The sequence below is a fragment of the Erithacus rubecula genome, assembly GCF_903797595.1.
Source record: "Erithacus rubecula genome assembly, chromosome: 18".
In the NCBI taxonomy this organism is placed as follows: domain Eukaryota; kingdom Metazoa; phylum Chordata; class Aves; order Passeriformes; family Muscicapidae; genus Erithacus; species Erithacus rubecula.
In genome coordinates, this window is record NC_136670.1 from 3156380 (window position 1) to 3178288 (window position 21909).

The following is a 21909-nucleotide window of genomic DNA, read 5'->3' on the forward strand; positions in this document are numbered from 1 at the left end:
ACCAGCTGCCCCTGAGGCAGGTCCCCAAGGCCACTCTCTGGACATGGCTGGCTGGGAACAGGGGCACAGAGACAGCACACAGCCCATGGACCATCCAATAGTTTCACACAAACCAAAGGGACAGCAAAAATGCATCCACAAGGGAAACAATCCTTAATAAAGTGTCAAAACAAGTAAAGTCACAGGGTAAAAGACACCCTCCAGCATCCCCCCAGGAGATTCTGCACAAAAACCTCACCTCACCTACTGAAACCAGCACAGGCTGCCCTGCAATCACCCTGCCAGGGAAACCTCACACAGGAAGGCTGGGCTGCTCCAGTTTTCCCATTCCTCTGCATCTACCCTGCCCTCACAAGAGAAGGGGCAGAGCAGGCAGGAACAATGAACATGGCCAGGCTGTCAAACAAAGAGCAACACCCCAATAAAATTAACACAGCTGAACAAGGGAAGAGAACTCAAAGGCAGAGAATCTTCTTGTTCCAGGGATGTGCACAGACCACTCCTCCTGAAAGCAGAGTCTAAAGCTCATATACTCCCCACAAACACAACCCATTGCTGAGCCAGCAGCAGCCTGGGGATAACTCAGTGCAAATAATCACCCAACACAGAGTGACAGGACAACGTAGCAAGATTTGGAGCTGAGGGGGAGCTGAAAGAAACCTTCCTTTGGAGCAGGTAAGGGCTGGGCACAGCAGAGCTGCTCAGCAGGCAGCCACAGCTCCTCCTCCCACCCCCATCTCATCCCATATGTCTGGCCCACATCCTTTCATCTGCCTTAACTGCAAATGAAAGTCCCAGCCCGAGAGCTGTCAGAGTCCCTGTGCCAGCTGCACAGAGCCTGCACTGCTCTCAGCAGAGGATTGCTGCCCTGGCACGGGGCTGCACTCAGCTCACACCACGAGCACAGATCTCCTGGGTTTCCTCTCCTGCTGCCACTGTCACAGCTACAGTGCAGTATTGCATTGGCCTTTGCACAAAAGGGGAGAGAGACAAAGGGTTAGAAAGGAAAAGCCTTGTACTAGGCAGAGGAAAATGGGCTCTTGGTGCCTTTGGAAGATGTACCCAGGGGTCCTGTGGGCTGGGAGCTTATGAGGGTGTTAAAGGAAGCAGCAGAGAGATCTTGGTAATGAAAAGGAACCATTTTTCAGACCACTCACATGGCAAGATCAGCAAGAAGGGATGGAAACAGGAACAGGAGTCAGAACAGAAGCATTCAGGGAACCACTGCAGTGGTTTTGCACTGATCAATTTGCTGGTCTCAGGCCCATGGTAATAAAACCCCCCTCTCATCCCTCCAGGAACACACCTGCACTTCCTGGCACAGCCTTTTGAGAGGAGGAGACTTGCTGCAGGTCCCATCCCCTGTTATCTCTTCCCTGCCCAGGTGCTTCACCACGATGCACTTCTTCAAAGAGGATCCCCTGTAAAAGGCAGGAGCTGTCACACTGGGCTGCTCAGGGGCTGAGCCAGCCCTTCCTGAGATTCACAGGCAGCACTGGAGGCAGAGCAGGGCCTGGAGCTCTTTTTGTTGAGCTGGAGCATTTGCTGCCATGCAAACTCCAGGTACACCATGAACTTCCAAAGATACCAGCCACAGGAACAGCCTGTGCACAGCTTACTGGGGATTTATCAGGTATCACTGCAGTGGAGATTCCTTACAAATCCCAAATTTGTCTGCCTGTGACCAGGAACAAGCCCTCCTACCAGATGTTAGTGGCTGTTCCAGCCCCTAGGCATGACTGTCTCAAAGGGAGACAGTAATAGTGTGATTATACATCAAGGAAAGGCACACGTGCTTGCCCCTTCATGAGGGCAAAGACAGCCTACAAAACACTGACAGAATGATCTTACTTCCCTTCAACCCTGTTCAGGGGATCAACACAGTCTCCACCAGTTAATTCCCAGCTTCAGGATCACTTCTGTCCTCCCAGGTGCCTATTTTTACAGACATAAAGATTTATGTTTTCTTAGAGAGTTTGGATTTCTAATGTGCAGACTATCTGCCCTGAGTTTCCATGTTTGATCTAACACACAAACCCACGTTCAGTCTCACACAAGCTCCACAGATGCTGTGTCTGTAAGCTTGGCAAAGGCACTTCAGCAGGATCATTTCCCTTTCTGTAACATCTGATGACTGTTTGTGTCAGACCTGCTGCAGAGTCTGCCCACCTATGACAACTCCCATTTGTGCAGGAGAAGATTCTGGCAGCAGTGCCCTTTTCTAACAGAAGAATCCAAACTTACTTGTCTATGCATTTCCGGATGGCTTCATCTGCAATCTGCTTCAAGTTGACCAGTTTGTCCCCTCGATAAAAGGCATCTGCAAATGACACCAGAGACATCAGAGGGGCTTCCCAGCCAAGGCAGCCTGGGACAGCTGGAGCAACAAGCAGTTTCAGGAGGGCAGAGCAGAGCTCATGCACTGGAGTGAGGGGAAGCAGACAAGCAGCTGATGGGAAAACTTTCCTAATGCAGCTTTTTAGCCTAGAGAAACAGATGCCAAAAGACATGGTGGGATTCCTTCTCTGGGAAAGGTCCCAGTTTGACCTGGCTAATCTCTTGGGAATATTCTCTGGGAAATAATCCAATGCATCCAGAACACGGACTGCAGCTTAGTGAGTCCATGGGAATTAATAAAACCACTATTTCTTGCACTTTTGGAAAAAACAGCTGGGGAAATGCTGGGCTTACATGCAACTACTGCCACACTCTAATCCTTTGTTTACAAGGCTGGGAGCTGCAGCAGAAATGTCCTTAAAACTGGGAAGGGTAGGAATTAGGCCTGCCTCATGATACATCTTGCAAACATCTGGCTGATTTTCAGGAGAAACATGGATGAGAAGTGTTTGGAAACATGCTATTAGCAGCTGGTGACATCAAGCTTTACAGGACAAACTGAGGGGCTGCTTGGAGGTTTCACCACATGTTTGGAGTGGGAAGAGCATTTGGGCACAGCTACAATACTGCACCCAGTAGGGGAGGCTCAGCTGAGGCACTGCCCCTCCCTGTGCTCATTCCAGGCTTTTAGAATAAGCACCTCTCAGCCAGGCAACAGGAAGAGAGTGGCTCAGGGGTGTGCTTTACCTGCTGTGATGAGCAGAGAGCAACCACAGTCGAGGATCCGCTCGCACAGGGAGTCTGCAGAGAAACCTGCAAACTGCCAGGGACACACAGCAGAGTCAGCAAGGACACAGAAACCCAGCCCCACACCCCACAGCTGCTGTGCCATTCACCCAAGGCAACTGATTCACCACCAGGCACTGATGGAGAGAGCTAAAGGAGCTCATTGCACAGTTAATGCAGGGAAACAGCATTCCCTAATTCCCTTCCCTTAACTGAGCTTCCATCCATCTCATGGGCAGCACTTATCTTTCCATCTCCTCTCCCAAACCAAGAGCTGCTCCCCTCAGAGCTCAGCACCAAGAGCAGCACCAAGAGCTTGTTCCTACCACAACAGAGTGCAGAGCTCCAATCCTGGCACAGGCCAGCATGGCTATGACCAGCTCCAGGATCATTGGCAGGTAGATGGAAACTCGGTCTCCTTTTTTCACCCCTGAGGAGGGAAAGTGAACATGGATTTGTCAAAATGAGCATGTTACACAGCAAAAGAACAGGACATAGAAATAAATCAGTTTTTTCAATTCCACATTTGTATGCACACAGTAAAGCTTCAGCTGGAGTTGGAGCTGAAGCAGCCTTGAGTTTTGCCTTTCAAGCACTGTGGCTCTTGAGAGATGATAGCAATGAACACTCCATGCTCTCATCTGCCTCCCTGAATCAAACAGGAAAGTAATCAGAGCCCACTGCTTGTTGGAAAACCCCAGAGCATGAGTTTCTGAGCTCTGATTTCTTCCTTGTACAGCTGACATGAGCAGCACTGATCAGTTTTCACAAACAGAGACAGGGATGAATCTGTGCATTGCAGAGCAAATTGATGAGAATTACTCAATAGGCTGGCAACCACACAAGCAGTGACCCAATCTCCAAACCCTTGGGCAAACACCTTCCCAGCACCCAGTGCCCCTGTTGCCCAGCTGTGTACCTTGGCTGCGGAGGATGTTGGCAAACTGGCAGACTTTGTGCAGCAGCTCACGGTAGGTGATTTTCATGGAATCCCCAGGTTCATTCCCTTCCCTGGAAAAGCAATATAATCTTTGTTACTGAGTGACACTGAAAAGTGCTCTGGCCAATAAGTATGTCCTCATCTGCCCTTTTGAGCAGAGTAACCAAACTTCAGAAATCCAATTCTGGACTAAAGTTCTCCAATAGAAGGAAAATTCAGTCCAAAGTGCCCAGTCTTGTGCAAATCACTACTGAAAGCAGTTGAATGTGTGAAATGGAAACACTGGCACTTTCAGAGAGGCAAGAAGAGTCCAACAGAACCAAAGCTAAGAGTGCACAAGCTCAGGAGCCCTCTGGGATTTATGGCATGGTTCCCTCACTCCTGGGTTCTCATGCCTGCAGATATCTCTGCATGAAACATGGGCCAACACCCAGCCCCCAAATACCTCACATCTGATGGGATGCCAAGGCCTGTCTTGTTTTCCAAGGTCATATATAAATACACCCATGTATGTTTGCTCAGTGTCATGCCTGCTCTACCTTATTCTCCCTGTGCTCCTCTGTGAACCAACTCTGCAGCCCAGACTGATGGGAAGGAGAGTCAAGGGACAAGAATGTGACATCCCCAGGGAAATGGCTTGCTACTGAAGTAAAAAACTGATTTTAATGTGACTCAACACCTCAGCCATGCAAATGAGGTGACACTCCCAAAGTATCAGGAGATTCATAAAGAATTTGACATGACTTCACAGTGGAGAAGCAGCAGTCTCCTACACTCTGAAGGACACTGACACTTTTCCAGGTCACTCCAAGGCAGCCAGCACAGAGACTCCAGTGATCCATAGATGAATAGGGGTATCACATCACTCTCAGCTGCCAGTGCTTCTGGAAAAGTGTCCTCTTGGTAAGTGTAGCCAAATGAAAAACACCACTGGTGCTGGGGAGAGGCCAGGAGACACTTCCATGCCATGTGCTCCCTCAGGATTGCAGCCAGGCTCTGCTCAGCTCTGAAACAGAAACTTCACTTCTTCAACAGAGCACTCCAAACCTAAGTATGGAATTCTAGCAAAAAAAACACCCACTTCCCCCAGCAACACCAACAGCAGGAAGGCTTCTGGGATGCAGAAATGCATAAAGCTACACCCTGATTTCCCAAGTAATTCTGCAAATCATGCCATTCTGAGCCAGCACAACAGTGACCACATGCTCCAATGGCAGACAGTCCTGGGGGAGAAACCACAAGAGCCTCACTGATACAAGCTCTGCTCCTGCCCCATATAGAACAGGGCTTCCAAAACTGGTGGATACATCTGGACCATGATTTGTGGGTCTGCTGCTTACATACTTGCCTTATCCCTCTTGATATCAGTTACACTCCTGGCTTCCACAGTGCTCTGCAGCAATTGGGACCATGGATAGATGCACTGACACACCCACCCACCACTGGCTGTGGGAAGGGTGATTCCCTGCTTGATATTTTATGCAAGTTTGGCCCCTTCTAAGTGCAAAGGGGAGAGAAACAAGAATACGAAGCTAAAGCAAAGTGTGGGAATGTGAACCAGTGCCCAAGGCTCAGCCTTGACATCCCAGCATTTTCCTCTCTTTTTCCCATCACAGCCTGAAGCATCACTTTGAGCTAAATGACACATGAAACCATTAGTCAAAGCCTCTTACAGCAGGACTCTCAGCTAGGAAAGAGAAACCAGGAAATCAGTTTCCTTTTTCATTCTGTTACCTGAGGTCAAAGATGCAAGAGCTGATGATTCCACTGCTGGGCAGAGCAGCTGTAACTGATCTGGCTCACAGGAACAGCACCTGGCTCTGCTGTGTCTGGCTGCCCACTGAGTGCCTTCCCTCACCATCCAGGTTTTCCTCTGTGCACCTACATCAAGGCTGGTGCTGTGCAAACCTGTTTGTGTCCAGACATGGATCACTGTGTATGCAGCTCTCCTCTTGGCAAGGAGCTTTGCTATGGAATAGCTCTTAAAAGACAATTATAATGCTTCCAAGTGCAAGCTGGAGCATCCCAGCCCACTAATCCCTCAGCTGAAGGTCACTGGGGTCTGCTGGGCAGCACAGGCAGGCCCTGTGAAAGTCAGCCTGCAGGTCAACAAACAGGGCAGGGAGGAAGGATGTCTCTCTGTGCTCTGGCCCAGCAAAGGATCTAATTACAGCCTTTACTAAGAGAGGAACACATCAGGAGGAAAGCCCAGCAGAGGCTGCCCAGTGTGCTATTTGGGGAGAGGCACCCAGGTCACCCAGGCTGTGGGTTCTCAGCCCTGCACACGGTGCCCATGATGGACACTGAGCTGCCCTGAGCCCTGACATTCCTGCTCTCCCTGCACATCACAGGCACATCTCAAATACACCAAGTCCTCCTCCTTGGCAGGATTTCAGAGGGATATTCAGGCCAAGGAATGTGCCCAGGCTTGTCCTGAAGGCCAGAATGAAGGCCCCTTACATAAGGCACACACAGAGTCAAAGAGAAGTTAAAACTTCAGCGAGGATTTTCAGGGGCTTTTACAGCCCTTCCCATCCCTCTGCGTGACTGCAAAACAGCTCCCCTACCTCCAGCAGGGCAAACCTCAGGCTCCAGATTTTAAGAAGACTTTTTATTCAATGGGAAACAAACCATGTCCTTGTTTCCACAGGACAAGATACCACCTTTGAATGCATCCCCAGCCAAGGCCTCGAGCAGTCTCCCAAGAGCAGGCAATTGCTTTATGTCTCCCTGCCTCTGAAAATAGTCTGCAGTGCCCACAGCTGTACTCAGCAGCATTCAGACTGCTCAGGCTTCTGCTCTGCCACAAAAAGCCCAGGGAATGATGGATTTTAGGGCACTTAAAGGAATGCCCACTTGCATGCTATTGAGTACTCTCTGCATCAAAACCAAGCCTGTAAACTCGTGGCATCCAAGTTCTGCCAGCAGCATCTTCCCAATGTACCTATCTGACATAAGCAAGAGATGTCAGCCCTGAGTGTCTCACATGGGCTCCCTTGTCCAAATTCACTGAAAAAGAAACAGAATTGTGAAAATAAACCTCACTCTTCTGAAAACAGCACTGCAGAACTCACGTCCACAGTTCTAACCCCACCAAATCCAACACTCTCAAACACATGCTTTTTTAAGATCTATTGGTGAAAATAGTTGGCAGCAGCACTGCTGAGATTGTTCATGTGCAATCTGTGTTCTAACAGCAAGGCTTCTTCTGAAAGGAAAATCCAATTCTCAGCACCCCAAACATCCCAGATACATCATTAGATGAAATACAGGGTGACACATAGTGAGCCTGATTATTTTTTCATCTTCAAACCAAGTCCCACATTTAGTAACTGTAATACAAAATTTTACAGTATCATCTGGCTCATGGCAGGAATGCATCTGAGATTTTTAGCACTTGAGAAGCCTGTGTTTTACATATTGCATGTTGTGTGAATGCTCAGCTGGAGAAAGGCAAGTTTGGCCATATGGAATGCATACAGAAGAAATTCTTCCCTGTGAGGGTGGGGAGCCCCTGGCACAGGGTGCCCAGAGCAGCTGTGGCTGCCCCTGGATCCCTGCAAGTGTCCAAGGCCAGGTTGGGATAGTGGAAGGTGACCCTGCCCAGGCAGGGAGGAGAACTAGATGACCTCTAAGGTCCCTTCCAACCCAACCCATTCTGATTCTAAGATCTCCACTGAACCACCTCAGTAAATGCAAGCTCTTCAACTAAACACACAGATGCACAACTGGAGGCCCTCTTAGGCAGGTCTTCTAGAAATTGTGATTTGTTGAAGAAGTCAGGCTTCTTGCAAAGAAGAGAGTTTTGTATCTGCCTGCAGCCCATCCTTGCCAGGCCCAGACACCCCAAGGGCATCAGGGACCACCAGCACTGCAGTGTGCAGGATGGCAGTGCCCAGGTCTGCTCCAAACAGATCCCTGTGACACAGAAAGGCAGCCAAGGCTCTGCAGAGCTCTTACCCTCCTGCTCCCTCCTGCCAGCAGTTATAATAAGGGGCTCCCCACTTCAGAGCAGACACTGTGATGCTCAGAAAGCCCCATGGCACAGACTCTGCCAGCATCCAAACAAGGAGCAATTGCACAGAGAAGTCACACAGGCAGAAGGAAGAAAACAGCAGGTAGGAAAGCTGAACACTTGTCACCTCTGTGGCACTACCACACTGAGGGGGCTCACAGACTGCCTGCTCAGCTGGGAGTCTGACCTTGGTGGTGCAGAGCCACTGAGCTGTTTCACCTGATGCCCAGGTAGAGTATCAAGGCTAAGCCTCCCTGAGAGCCACCATGCAAGTGAGTGATTTACTGCTGCACACACCCAGTGTAGTGGGGAGGGTGGTCTGTAGGAGCAGGCAGGCATCTCTGCAGAGCCCCATCAGCTCAAGCACTGACCCTGTGGAGCAGTCAGGGATGTGGAGCAGCAGTGTGGGAGAGGGACATGTGCCCAGGTGCTCCTCTGGGCATTTGCACCAAAGCAGGTTACTGTGCTGTGCCAAACACCAGGGCAGCCTACAGGGCTTCCCAAAGCATGGTCTGCTTCAGCCACCCATCACCCAACCAAGTGAGCTGAACCCATCTCAGCTGTAGGGTCACAAACACAGGAGCTCAATGGCCATGGGGACACACACTTCCCAAAGTACCCAAACAGATCAAGAAAAGCTTGGCAACCAACAATCACTAACACTGTTTGGTTCTTCTCTTTCACCACATTTCTAAAGAAAAGTAATTTGCATCACTTATTGGAGTAACAGATGACTACAACTCCCTAAGCAAAGCTGGCCTGGCATTGGCACGGAGCAGTGGGAAGTGCAGGTTGCATCAGAGTCAGTTACAGTTTTCAAAGGAATTGAGGATGATAATTGTGGTTTACAAGGGCTACACCACTGAGAAGGTGATGTGCAGGAAAAAAGGAGGAAATGAAGCCAAGCAAGTGAAGTGTTAGAAGTTTTCAAGATCTGCCAGACCATCTGCAGATCTGCACAGTGAGAAACAGAAAATCACAGACCAAACCAAGCTAAGGACAAAGCCAAAGCCTCTCTGATCCCTGGAAATGCTCCCACTAAGGACCAAAGGGGCTGGAGATCAATTAAATTTCTCCTCTAAGCTCCTGTGAACACATCACTCACTCCCTTTTAGCAAATGAAAATGGCTTTAAACTGAAAGAGAATAGGTTTAGACTGGATATTAGGAAGAAATTCTACCCTGTGAGGGTGCTGAGGCCCTGGCACAGGGTGCCCAGAGCAGCTGTGGCTGTACCTGGATCCCTGGAAGTGTCCAAGGCCAGCTTGGATGGGGTTGGATCACCCTGGGATGATGCAAAGTGTCCCTGTCCTTGGCAGGGAGCTGGAATGAAACGAGCTTGAATGTCCCTTCCAACCCAAACCATTCTGTGACTGAGTAAAAGCAGTGACCCAAAGTTACCAAGCACAGGCAGAGGGCACATCAAAGGTAAATCTTCAGAGCAGAGCAAAACATCTCAAAGCTACCAGGTCTTGTTTTCTGACTGGCAGAGATGTGATGGAAGCCCACAGAGCAATTTTTCTTAATGCAGGACAAAGGCTCCATGTTTTACCTACTGGAAAGCATCCTTAAGAAAACATGAATTCCCAGTTTGGAAAAGGTGTTGTAAGAGGGAAAAAAGCCTTCACCATGATGCCATGTCACAGGAACAATTTGCACAGTGGGGAACCACAGAGAAACTCAATGATCCCAAAGGTCTTTCCCATCCTAGCTGGTTCTGTGATTCTGTAACCCCAGCAGAGCAGAGATGGGAACTGTGGAAATGTCCACCCAAGATAAACAACCTCCATAAACATGGAACCAAATGCAGCATGAGAGATCTGCTTCACCAGCAGCCTGTCCCCAGAGCAGGGCACAAGGCAAAGGAAGGAATTTTCCTGCTGTGGTGACAGCTCTTCACGTGCAAGGTCACCAGGGGTGGCCAGGAGGGCTCGTGGCTCCCTGATCCATTCCACATCCAGAATTAGAGCAGCCAAAATGCCAGGCAGAGCTGGGCCAGCCAGGCTGCTGCCATGTGGGGAATGTGCTCATGTGTGAGGCGCATGGGCAGCGAGAGCCCCGGGCGTGCTGGGCAGCTGCTCACACACCTGTAACCTCGCCTGTTCCCAGCACAGCCCCAAAATTACTGCCTCAAAAGGGTCTGCCTGGTTTCTCAACAACAACAGCAGCCTAAACTGAAAAAAATATAGCATTTCTCCCCCTGTGCCACAGCCTTGCTTATGCTATCTAAGAGAAGAACAGCGCCCGAGTAAAGACAGCTTTTTAAAATCTGTTTTTGAGAAAATAGATTACATTGAAACATGAAGTTTGGGGAGAGAGGCTGTGCATGATAATCAGAAAAAAATACCCTTTCATCAGAAAAAAAAAAATCTGGTATTTGCTTGGATTGTTCAATATGGAAATGCTCTTAATGGCACAAACAGATGGGTCTGCAGCAGGTCTGCAAAAAACCTCCACGAGAACATTTCATAATAACGGGGCAGACTGCCCAGCCCTGCCCATGTTTCACGTCACCATCTCCCACCACAGTGGTGTAAAATTCCCTAAGGAGTTCTGGGAAGCCTGAGGTTTTCTGAGCAGCAGGTTTACCAGGAAGTTCAACCCCACCATCACCACGCTTAAATCTCCTTGCATCACAACACAGATCAAGAAAGAAGAAGTTGTGTAATCACAGAGCTCAGCTTGGGAGGGGCTGGTGAAAAGGTTTTCCCAGTGCGTTCAGAAATATTTGGCAGCACTGAGAGAATATCATTGAGTAAACCTAGGAAAGAAAAATGTTACCAGTTGAATACCATCACTTCCTAAATCCACACAGTTGACTCTGACAACTGCATTAAAACCATCCATCACTTTTCCCCTCCAGTGCTCCCCATACACTTAAGTAGGGCCTAACAGAGCTCTGCTCTCAAATCCATCTCTGAACCAAACCATCCCAACTTAAAGCTGGTCATGTATCTAGCATGGAAACCCAAACCAGCTGTGTCAAAGCAGGAGCCCTGTGCTCTGCAGGGCACAATGCTCTGTCTTCAGCCTCAGGCCCATCCCCTCCAGCCCAACTGACTCCAACACAGGCACTATGTATTTTACAGAACAGTCAAAATAGAGCTTATTTCTACAAGGATACTGTGCCATCATTTGCTATTTGATCAAGGAATCAATCCTCTATTCACCCTTAAAAACAGCTATATGGACAAAGCAAAAAACACCCAACAACCTGCACAGTTGCTACTGTCCCACAGGAAAACCACATCCATCTTTCTGTCCTTCCTTCTCATTATATACACTCCCAGCTACTCTTTGTATCTGTAGCCTTTCAGAAGTTGAACAAAGACCAGAGGCATCTAAAGAAATAATATTTATCTTGTGCAGCCCAACCACTGTTCACTCTGCCATACCTGCACCACAGAGCTCAGCTGGAGCTGGACACTGCTCCAAAACCACTCTATTTATCAACCTGACAAAATTCCCTCCAGTTATCCCACTCAAGCCAGGCTATGCCCTAAAATCTACTTCAAGCCCCTTTTTTTAGGCAGTGAGATGCTCAGGTATCTCTAAAGGAATCAACACCTCCCATCTCCCACTGCTGCTTCCATCAGCCAACACGGGCAAGTGAACTCAGTGCCATGGGATTTGTCCACCCTGCTCACACCTGAGAGACAGAACACTCCAGAGGAACAGTTTTGGGCAAGATAGGACTGACAGCAGCCAGCAAATCCCTCTTCAAGGGAAATGCACTCTCACCCTGGCACATGTGGTAGGATAAGTCATGTCATGAGTCACACAAACCACATTTTAAATACCTTGGTGACAGTGTCAGCAGCCAGTCTCTGCTGATGGGCCCAGCAGCCAGAATTTGCTCTCTGTGGCTTCCTGATTTTCCTACTTGCTTGATACTGAGTAACCATTAAGTCAAGAGGAAAAGCATTAACTCTAATTCTTACTTTCTGAAGTACACTTTAAAACACCAGAGAACAACCGGTAGAAAAAAAAACCAACAGCTTTTTGCATATTTTATTTAGGGGAGAGGGTTTTTAAGCAAATATTTATTACTTTTTTCAAAATAAAATAATCATATAGTGTTGCAACAGAGGTCATGTGCAAAACTCGCCCAGCACGTCACAGAGTTTGGCTGCCCTCAGCCAGCACTTGTAATCTCAACCAGCCAAACCCACTGAATGCTGCAGAAGAATGTGAGAGTTTGACATGAGAGGAAGCATTTTAGATGTTTACCATCAGTGAGGTTTTTAAAGGAGCATGGACTATTTTTACCAGCCCAGTGGGAGTAGGGCTTATATTCAGTACAAAACAGCTGATTGCTTGTTTAAACAATTTACAGTTGGGCTGTTGAACAGACCCTGGATGAAGCTTCTGTAAGTAAAATAATCAACTAGCCAACTGCAGCTGGGAAATGCCCCATTTTGGGAAATAGCTGCATCTCTGGTGGGAACATTCTGCCAAATTTTGAAGAGCTTCTAGAAATTCAGAAAGACAGGCAAGGCAATTCCAATGGAGGCTCAAACAATATCCATAAAGGGCATGGTAGGAAATTAAGTTTTTAATCTGATTTTTGGTGGACATTTCAATTTCATGCATCATAAACTTCCAGAGGTGAAGGCCAGGTGTCACCTGCTGGAATGTCATTTAGGGAACACTTCTTACAAGATGGTCAGTGGCAACAGGAATGGGAAACGTGCTTCACTATCACTGAATGAATTATAAAACAAATGGTCTGGGTTGGAAGAGACCATAAAGACAATCTGGCTCCATGGGCACCTTCCACTAGACCAGGCTGCTGCACGTTCTGTCCAACCTGGCCTTGACCTCTCCCAGGGATGGGACAGCCACAGCTTCTCTGGGCACTATCAGGCAGCCAGGTGTGACAAAGCAAGCAGGAAGGCCCTCAGCTTTCTTGAGGAATTCCCCTGAAGAAGGGAGGTGGCATCTATGAAAAATGAATTAATGGCAAACTGCCAGGGCTCACGATTTCCTACCGCACCTCATTTCAACATTTCCAAGTGATGTGCAGAAATGCAAACAGAGAACAGAAACCCTGCTCCAAAAGGGGGGAGGGGAGAGCTCTTGTGAAACCACTGACACTTCAGCCCAGGAGCCCAGAGAGTCCACCAGGCACAGCAAGTGCAGCAACCCACCAGAAAAATGCCACACTTAGAACGAGCACCCACTCACACCTCTTTTGGCAAAACCTGAGCATTTTGTCCCTGACTTGGAGCAAGTCTCACCCACATGTAGCTAGAGTCCTTGTCCACTGCTGCTTCATTTACACCAGGGTGCCAAGGGAGAGCACACAAGCCATTCACAGGGCTAAAATAATCAGGTTTTCTAGTCCAATGAGCAAACTGAAGGCTCTGATCTTCCGTGTCCTGAATCCATAGAGAAGTTCACCATCCTCTCTGTTGATGAACTCCACTTACCCACTGCAAGGTTCAAATCTCCAGCCAATACTTGCACTATGCCATCACTATACAACCATGGTGTCCCTCCCTAAAGCAACCAAGTATTCTTAAAACATATCCAGTTGCCTGTAATAGCTGCCAGCAGAACAAGACAAAAGTTTCACAGACATGAGAAAATGCAGGTGCCATTGTCTGTGCACACCCACACCATGTCGTTATTGTAATAACCACATCCCCAGAATCATGCAGAAAGGAAACATTGCACAGCTATAAACCAACATTTTCGGGTAGGGGTGTAAGCAGAAATTCATGAAAAGTTATTAAATCCCTCATGCTGAATCTACAGAGCTGTCAAAACAATGAGGAGGATGAGGAAGAAGTACTAAGTAAGAACATAGAAGCTGCCACAGCAGCACTGCATTTGTATTCACAGCAGCTCAGCCAAGAGCCTCTCAGACAAAACCCAAGTACCCAGCTAAAGTTGGATCAGAACCATGGCTGGTATTTGGCCTCCAGGAGCAATAGCAGCAGGACATGCTGTTTCTGGAGCATGTGAGCCTGGCCACCATCAGCAATTCTGTTTCAACACTGCCCTTGGCAGTCCTGCTGCTGACCCTGAAGAGTGTCCACTGAAAGTGAGGAAGCAAAGGGCAAGGCTAAACCAGCTCCATAAAACCACTGTTCTTCCAGGCACACCTGAATTACTTTCTTGAACAAGTTTTAGTGGGAAACCTCCCAAAGGTGGTCTGCAAAGAGCCATCCCTGTGTGCTCAGTGCCACCAGCCCCGTGCTGCCAGCAGCTCCAGTGACCCTGTCCCACTGCACCCCTAGGGATACAAGCCACATTTTCTGGTTCCCAGGACCCTCTGCATTGCCCTCTCTGAGCAAAGGGGGACTGGCAACCTCCCAGCCCTTGGCACTGCAGCCTTTTGCAAATACCACCAGTGACCCTGGCCAGCAGCTCTGCAATTCCACATTCAAGTTCCTGCCCGTATCTGGGGCACATGCCATTTAATCCTGGCCACTTACAGACATCCCACTTGTTTATCTGGCCCAATACTTCCTGGATATTCCCTTGTATTTATAAGGATGGCTGTTGCATCCCTGCCAGTAGCACCTACCAAAGCAAAAGGCTGGAAACAAACAGATCCAACAAAACTCAAATGAAAGCTGCTCCCCTGATTCAAGGCAGCTGAGCTGCTCTCCCAGGCAGGAGAGGTTAAACAACCCTGTTCTCACTGCTCTGCCACAGAGCAACCACCCAAGGGCTACCTGAGTGCCTTCTCTTTTAACAGATTTGACTTAACAGAGAAGAAAAATCTCATTCTGTCTCCCTGAGCAGGATAGAAGGATTACATGTTATTTGAGCTCAGTAAAAACTACTTCCAGACAAAATCAATAATGTGGAATGCCCTCCCATGGAGGCACAAGTCCAGGGTGCTTCTGAAAGGGCAAAACCACAGGAGACCACAGGCACCAGGTAATCAAGTGGTCACTAACCTTTAATACCTGTTCTTTTCCTTCCTGGCACTGCAGAGCAGAACAGCAGGAGGCTGAGAGCACCTGCCAGCTCCCTGCTCCTGCCCTGCCTGCCATCCTGGCATGGGAGAGGCTCTGCAGAGCAAGAATGGGGCTTGAGATCTCCAAAACATCAAACTACTCACCCTTCCCAGCACCTCCCTGCAAACCAGCAAGAGTACCTGACAGGGATGAGTCAAGTTCTGCTTTCAAGTCAGTCCTTGGAATGGAAAAACAACTTCCAGTGATTCTGAGCATGCCAAGTGCCTGAGTACCACAGTGCTCAATCTGCTGACTCACAGCATCCAGGAAAGCACACCCAACACATGCCTGAAGGAGACAGTTTGCTGTTCTCAGATGTTTATTTCATCCCTTTGGCACAATCACTCACCTGGGAACTACCTTGGAGATTTCACTAGTAATGAACAGAATGGAGGATGCAGTACATGAGTACAACAGAAACACTTGGGACAGAAGAACCCCAAGGTATGACAGGAGAAAATGGGTCTCAGCACACACACAGAGCCCTTGGTAACAAGTTTTAGACCATGATGCCTGTGTTTTCCAACCCCTCAGGCCAAAATGACAACCTCAAACCCTTAAGCAGGCATCACCATGCTGCCTTGGAGCAGCATCATCTTTGTAGCATCTGCAACCTACAGCAGGGAATTCAGAGCAGTTACATGAAATCAGTTAATTTTAAACCCATCATGACCTTGCTCCAAACAGCCCACAGCCAAAGTTAGAGACTCCATCCCCCTATGGAGAAAAATCAGGGAGTTACACCCGAGGAGAAGCCATGAGTCCCTCCTGTCCCAGGCTGTAGTTACATATGAGTGTCCAAACACAGTGGCTTGCACTACCACAGCTCTAACCACACTGCTTGTGACTGCCCAGAACTGGGAAAGGAAAAATTACAAAGAAGCCAGGAAAGCACACGACTTGGACATGCCTGAGCTACAACACTACTCCCCATACTCTCTGTTTTAACACCATGTTTCTATTGATGTTCCCCTCACCCCCATTCCTGCACTACCCACACAGCTCAGGCATCCCCAACACACAGGGATATTCCCTTTGGAGGGATGAGAAATGCTGGCTGAAGCTCCCAGTTTTGTCACCCTCTCCCACACTGGCAGATTTCACAAAGCCCACCAGAAAACAGTTACACTTTCTGTGATGGAATCTACAACTATCATTGCCCTTGAAGAAGGTACAAGATTTACAGCTTCATAGAACATATACATCCAATGTAATTTATTACCTATTTTAGGGACACATAATGTGCCTGATTTTCAGAAGCAGAGGATTGTACTGTTCAGCAGTGCTTCCAAAATAATTAATATCTGCCAAAACCAGCAATCTATCCCTCTGCACACACAACAGGGAGATGACACAGATTGCTGGGGAGGCACCTCAGGGCTGAAGGAGGCCACCCTGTTTCCCATGGAGAATCCCCATCAGGAAAGCAGCTGTGCTGAGCCTGGGTAGTGCTGTGGGCATGAACCAAACTATGCACACACTTGCAAATGTGGATCAGTAAAAGCAACCTTCCCAGTGGTGAATTCTGCCCTTTAAACAAACTGATTCAGAGATGTGCTCCCATCACCAGAAGAGGTTGCAGCACTGGAAGGATAACAAGTCATCCAGGAAATTACCAAAGAACTGAATGGTCAGTTTGGCACAGGATGCTCCAAAATCCTGCAGCCAGTGGGAGCAGCAGAGCCAGGTGCATTATGTAGGAGCTGGCTCCAGCTAAGTGCTTGGAAAGGCTGGATGTTAACAGCCAGCATCCTCTGCCACAGCATCCATGCATATGACAGATGTGTGAGGCTGGTTTGTATCTTTCATTTTTTTTAAACATACCCTCATAGTTGTTTGTCTTTTTCTTATAGAAAGTTTTATTGGAAGAAACCTCAAGGCTACAAGGCCCTAAATCCATAATTACACTTTAAAGTCAAATCATATAAGGAAACTCAAACAAACCACACCTCCTAATTTGATATTTGCATGTCCTGTTTGTTCTAGGTCCAGAAGAGGAACTATAGGCACTTATTATTTTGTTAAACAAAGTTCCAATAAGCTCTATCAGCCTTTACTATCTTTATTGCTCCCTTCTAGATGTGTAATGCCAATATAAAAAAGCAGAAAATGAATACACTCTCCCAGAGATGGCAGAAGCCAGGAGCACCAGCTAAGCCCCATCTCCTTGGCTAGAGGGACTCCAAAAGCAAAGCTCCACCTCCTGCCCCTGGTCCCACCAGGCTCTACCAGCACTGCAGCTGGGTAACAGGTTTGAGAAACAGAGGCACAGGTTACACACAGAACAGGCCTCATCCAAATACTTTCACACCCCAGGGTCTCATTAAAGAGTTTTGCAATAGGTGTTGCTTTTTTTTTTAATTCCTACATGGTTATATTTTTACCTCCACAGGCTGCCCAGGCTAAAGTTTATATGACATTATTAACAGACACTTCAGCACAGAACTAAGAGCTGTCCAAGTGAGTTGGCATGTCTACAGCAGGGTGAAATACTGTGCTCCTGCCCTAATGAACTACTCCTCACAAAGTGGCCAGCACTGCTGCAAGTGCCCTTAATGTCCCAGTAGCTGGTTCAGTGTTTCCCCTGCCAGGCCCATGAGAGCCCCACAGGTACCCACCTGCAACCACTGCTACTGACCCCAGCCTTGACACACCATCAGGAAAGAGATGTGACTTCTGAGAGCAGTACTTTATCAGAAGCCTTTCCTGGAGCTTCCGTTCCTTTTTTGAGGCCACATCAGCAATATCAAACAGAGAAAGAGGAATCAGAAGCAGTGAAACCAGAAATATTTTTAAGGTTCACAAGCAAAGATTCCCCAGTGAAGCAGGCAACAGGGAAAAATCCACATTTCCTACCAGCTCAGGATGGCCATTCTGAACTCCACAGTCCCAACAGCACCCTGAGGACAACACCATGACAGCAAACATCACCCATGAACAAGTTCTGCAGCATTAGGCAATCAATGCCATGTACTGCCCTTTGTGCTGAAAATGCAATTCCATGTGCCTTGGGATCCGACCCTCTGAGTGGAGCTAATCTGGGCAGCCCTGGACTGCTGGTGTGCAGGAACCTTTAGTGCAGCTTGGCCCTAAATGATGAGCTGCTTGCTCCTTCCCATCCCTGCAACAGTGACAGCCACAGCCAGCAGTTCTGAGTTTTGTTAGGACATACTGCTTCTCAGAGACACTCAGCAATGCCTCCAAACATTATTCAACTTTTCCCTAATTTCCTCCTCTCTGAAAGCAAAGACCATAGTCCTGTATCTTTTCAGAGCTCTCAGAGCTGGGCAGTCAACCCAACCTTAGTGTAAGTTCAACACCTTTCCCATCTAGCAGGCTACAGACTTTCTTAGACACAAACAAGTAGCTCAAGTGTTTAACAACAAACAAAACCTCTCCAGCTTTAATTTCTTTTTTGACCTTTTATACAGTGTGACAAGTTTGAAGTGTTTTAGGGAGCCAGGCTCATTCCAGAGTGTTAAACACAAAATGTGAGAGGACAAGATGAAAGCAATTAATTATTGTTCTGCTCTGAATAAAACCACATGCCTAGAAAGCAGTAGTTTCATGAGTTGCAAACCTCTTTCCCAAGCTGTCAGTGCCACAGGTTTGTCACAGTGTGCTCCTTCCATCACTCCCACTGGCATTCCTAGCTGACAGCTCCACACTACAGTGCCTGGTCACCAGTGACAGAGCCATGCTAGGAGAGCTTGTCCCCTGTTTCCAGTCAGGGGAAACTCTCTGCTAAGGAGGAAGAGAGACTATTTTTTATCACTGTGAACACCACGACTGACAGCCACCCACCATTTTCATATCCACCCCAAGCTTTTCTCAGCACCACAAACATCCCCACAAAGGCTGCCAGAATAAACAACAAGAAAAAGGTTCACCAAGCCCAAATTAAAACTGTGGGCTGCTGCCTCCCTGTCACACAAAGATTTATGTGCACAAAGAACCCAGCCCTTCAACAAGCCCCAGCACAGGGCCAGCACTGGCTGCCAAATGCCTCTGCTTGCTGGCAAACCTTTACCTGCAGGAGTTTACAAAAGAGTTTTCATCCAGAAGCTGCAGTCATTTTACATCAGAGTGAGATAGAGAATCTATTTAACTAGCAGAGAAGTAAACATTTTCCAGCATTTCACCTGTGCTTTATCGATATGATTACCTGCTAGGCAGTGTGAGTAATTCTTTCACAGAAGCAGAAGGGCTATGGATAGAAACACTATGAAGCCAATTTTACAGCCACAGCCAGAGCCACACTGGTATAACCATGTTCATTTCAGCAGAAGGGTGGCACCCCAGTCAACTTTACACCAGGTGACTCAGGGGGACCTTCAGCTCCACAATAAATCAGTTAGAGTATCTGATATTTTTATTGCAATGACAGTAAGGCTTCTCCATCTGCTCTGCTCAAGGGACTCACCACATCCCAATGAGTTACTGCATGCCTACCACAGGGCACATTTAATTGTGCTTCTGCCCTGCCACATACAGTCACAGCCAGGTTAGATGAACACAAGCTCAAGGGAAACAGCAAAATGCACAGGACTGCCAGGCACAGCTCTGTCTGAGGACACAGCTCTGTCTGAGGACACAGCTCTGTCTGAGGACACAGCTGCATTGCCAGCTGAGCTATTTCAGCAGGAGAGCATCACTTCTGGAGCTTGGACATCACAAGTAAAATCTACTTAGCATCAATATGAAAATTAAGTTTTACATGGATTTCAACACTAGTAACTACTGTGGTAAAAGAACAGAAACACATTCTAGATAGGGCTGGAAATCCCTTTTCTTCCCAAAGGTAGAGAAGTCAATCTTTCTGAAAGCACCTTGCATTCAAGTGGAATGAATCCACATATAAACTCAGGTATTAGGAGAACCTTTCTGCCACAGGAGTGGAAACTTGCCAGACCCACAAAACATAAACACGGGAGATAATGGGGTTTATCAGCTTTTAGCTGTTGGATGCAGGCTGCTCCTCATCCCATGCTTCTCTGTCCACATCTACCTCCCCCACCAGGGAGTTGTGGCACCTGCCCTACGCCTGTCTGACCACTTAGAGCTCTCAGGTACAGCTGCAATAGGTACAGCCTCTAAGAGCTCTCAGCAGGTACAGCTGCAATAGGTACAGCCTCTCAGAGCTCTCACAGGTACAGCTGCAGCAGGTACAGCCTCTAAGAGCTCTCACAGGTACAGCTGCAATAGGTACAGCCTCTCAGAGCTCTCACCGGTACAGCTGCAGCAGGTACAGCCGCTCAGAGCTCTCAGCCGGTACAGCCGCTCAGAGCTCTCACAGGTACAGCCGCTCAGAGCTCTCAGGTACAGCCACAGCCGGTACAGCCGCTCGGAGCTCTCAGGTACAGCCACAGCCGGTACAGCCTCTCAGAGCTCTCAGGTACAGCCACAGCCGGTACAGCCGCTCGGAGCTCTCAGGTACAGCCACAGCCGGTACAGCCGCTCGGAGCTCTCTCAGGTACAGCCTCTCAGAGCTCTCAGCCGGTACAGCCGCTCGGAGCTCTCACAGGTACAGCCGCTCAGAGCTCTCACAGGTACAGCCGCTCAGAGCTCTCAGGTACAGCTGTAATAGGTACAGCCTCTCAGAGCTCTCAGGTACAGCCACAGCCGGTACAGCCTCTCAGAGCTCTCAGGTACAGCCACAGCCGGTACAGCCGCTCGGAGCTCTCAGGTACAGCCACAGCCGGTACAGCCGCTCGGAGCTCTCGGCAGAGGCAGAGCCGGGAGTCAGGTGCTCCCCATGCTGTGCCCGGCACTTCAGTGCATCCCAGGAAGGGCAGAGAAGCTCCCCGGCACAGCTCTTCCCAAGGACACTGCAAACACGTGCCGAACCCATCTAAGGATTAGCTACTCTCAGGTTCTATGTTTCCATTCACCTCAGTCAAAACTGACACTGCTTGCTTACTTCAGGGCGCTATTTACACATCCTCGCCACCTCCATAAAAAAAGAAACTCACCAGTAAAAAGCAATTTTGTCCCCGAGCTTCTTCTCATTGACATTTCTGTCCAGGAGGTTGTAGCAGATGTTGGTGGTCGCTCCTTTCATCCACTCGATGAAGATCTTCCCCTTGGTCACGTCGAAGTTGTACTTCAGGAAGGGTCCCGTGTGCTGACGCTTCCAGTAGAACTCTTTAGCGATGTCCCCCCAAAATTCTGCAAAGACAGCGAGCGCCGGAGCCCGTCAGCAGGAAAACAGGGATGAGGGGAACGGGGATGAGGCAGGTGACATTGGTGGGGACACGAGGGGCACCCCACAGCGGGGGCTGGCGGAGGCTCCCCGCGCTCCCCACAGGGCCCGGAGCCGCCGCCCGCCCCGCGCGGCCCCGCTCACCGTGCGGCTCCTCCACGGAGCGCTGGTACAGCCGCTGGTAGTGCGGCAGCGAGGGGACGTGAGCCGCGGGCAGCAGCTCCGGCCGCGGCCGGTAGAGCCCGGCCTGCTCCCCCGGCAGCACCATGGCGAGACGGCGGGGCTGTGGCGGGCGGGGGCCGCGCAGCCCGCTCCGCTCCGCGCCGCGCCGAGCCGGGGGCGGGCACGGCGGGCACGGCCCGCCCTCACGGCGCGGCGGGGCGGCGGCCATGTTCCCGCGGGGTGCTGCCGGCGCCCTGCGCTGGGCAGGGGCTGTGCCGCTGCCAGCCGGGTCCTGTGCCGGTGTGTCCCTTGCTTGCTTTGTCCTTTCTGTGGGCGGTGTCCCCCTGTCTGCCGTGTCCTTGTTTCGGTGCTGTCCCGTGTCAACCGTGTCCCCCCTGTCAGCCGTGTCCCCTGTGTTAGTGGTGTCCCCCTGTCAGCCGTGTCCCCTGTGTCAGCGGTGTCCACTGTGTCATCCGTGTCCCCTGTGTTAGTGG

General features: G+C 49.2%; 1 protein-coding gene across 2 annotated transcripts in view; it reads right to left on the bottom strand.

Moving 5' to 3' along the window:
- ACSS2 (acyl-CoA synthetase short chain family member 2) overlaps window positions 1–21590 on the bottom strand; it is a 30923-nt gene extending 9333 nt beyond the window's left edge. The window contains exons 1-7 of one of the 2 annotated variants that reach the window (XM_079322001.1): window positions 21398–21590; window positions 21024–21219; window positions 4043–4134; window positions 3450–3553; window positions 3085–3157; window positions 2245–2320; window positions 1307–1421 (exon numbers count right to left, since the gene is read on the bottom strand). In XM_079322001.1, the coding sequence (XP_079178127.1) occupies window positions 1307–1421; window positions 2245–2320; window positions 3085–3157; window positions 3450–3553; window positions 4043–4134; window positions 21024–21219; window positions 21398–21521 (780 nt within the window). In that variant the 5' untranslated portion in view covers window positions 21522–21590. The remainder of the gene's footprint in view (window positions 1–1306; window positions 1422–2244; window positions 2321–3084; window positions 3158–3449; window positions 3554–4042; window positions 4135–21023; window positions 21220–21397) is intronic. The other variant, XM_079322002.1, reaches the window with a different exon arrangement.
- Between the last annotated feature and the right edge of the window lie 319 nt (window positions 21591–21909).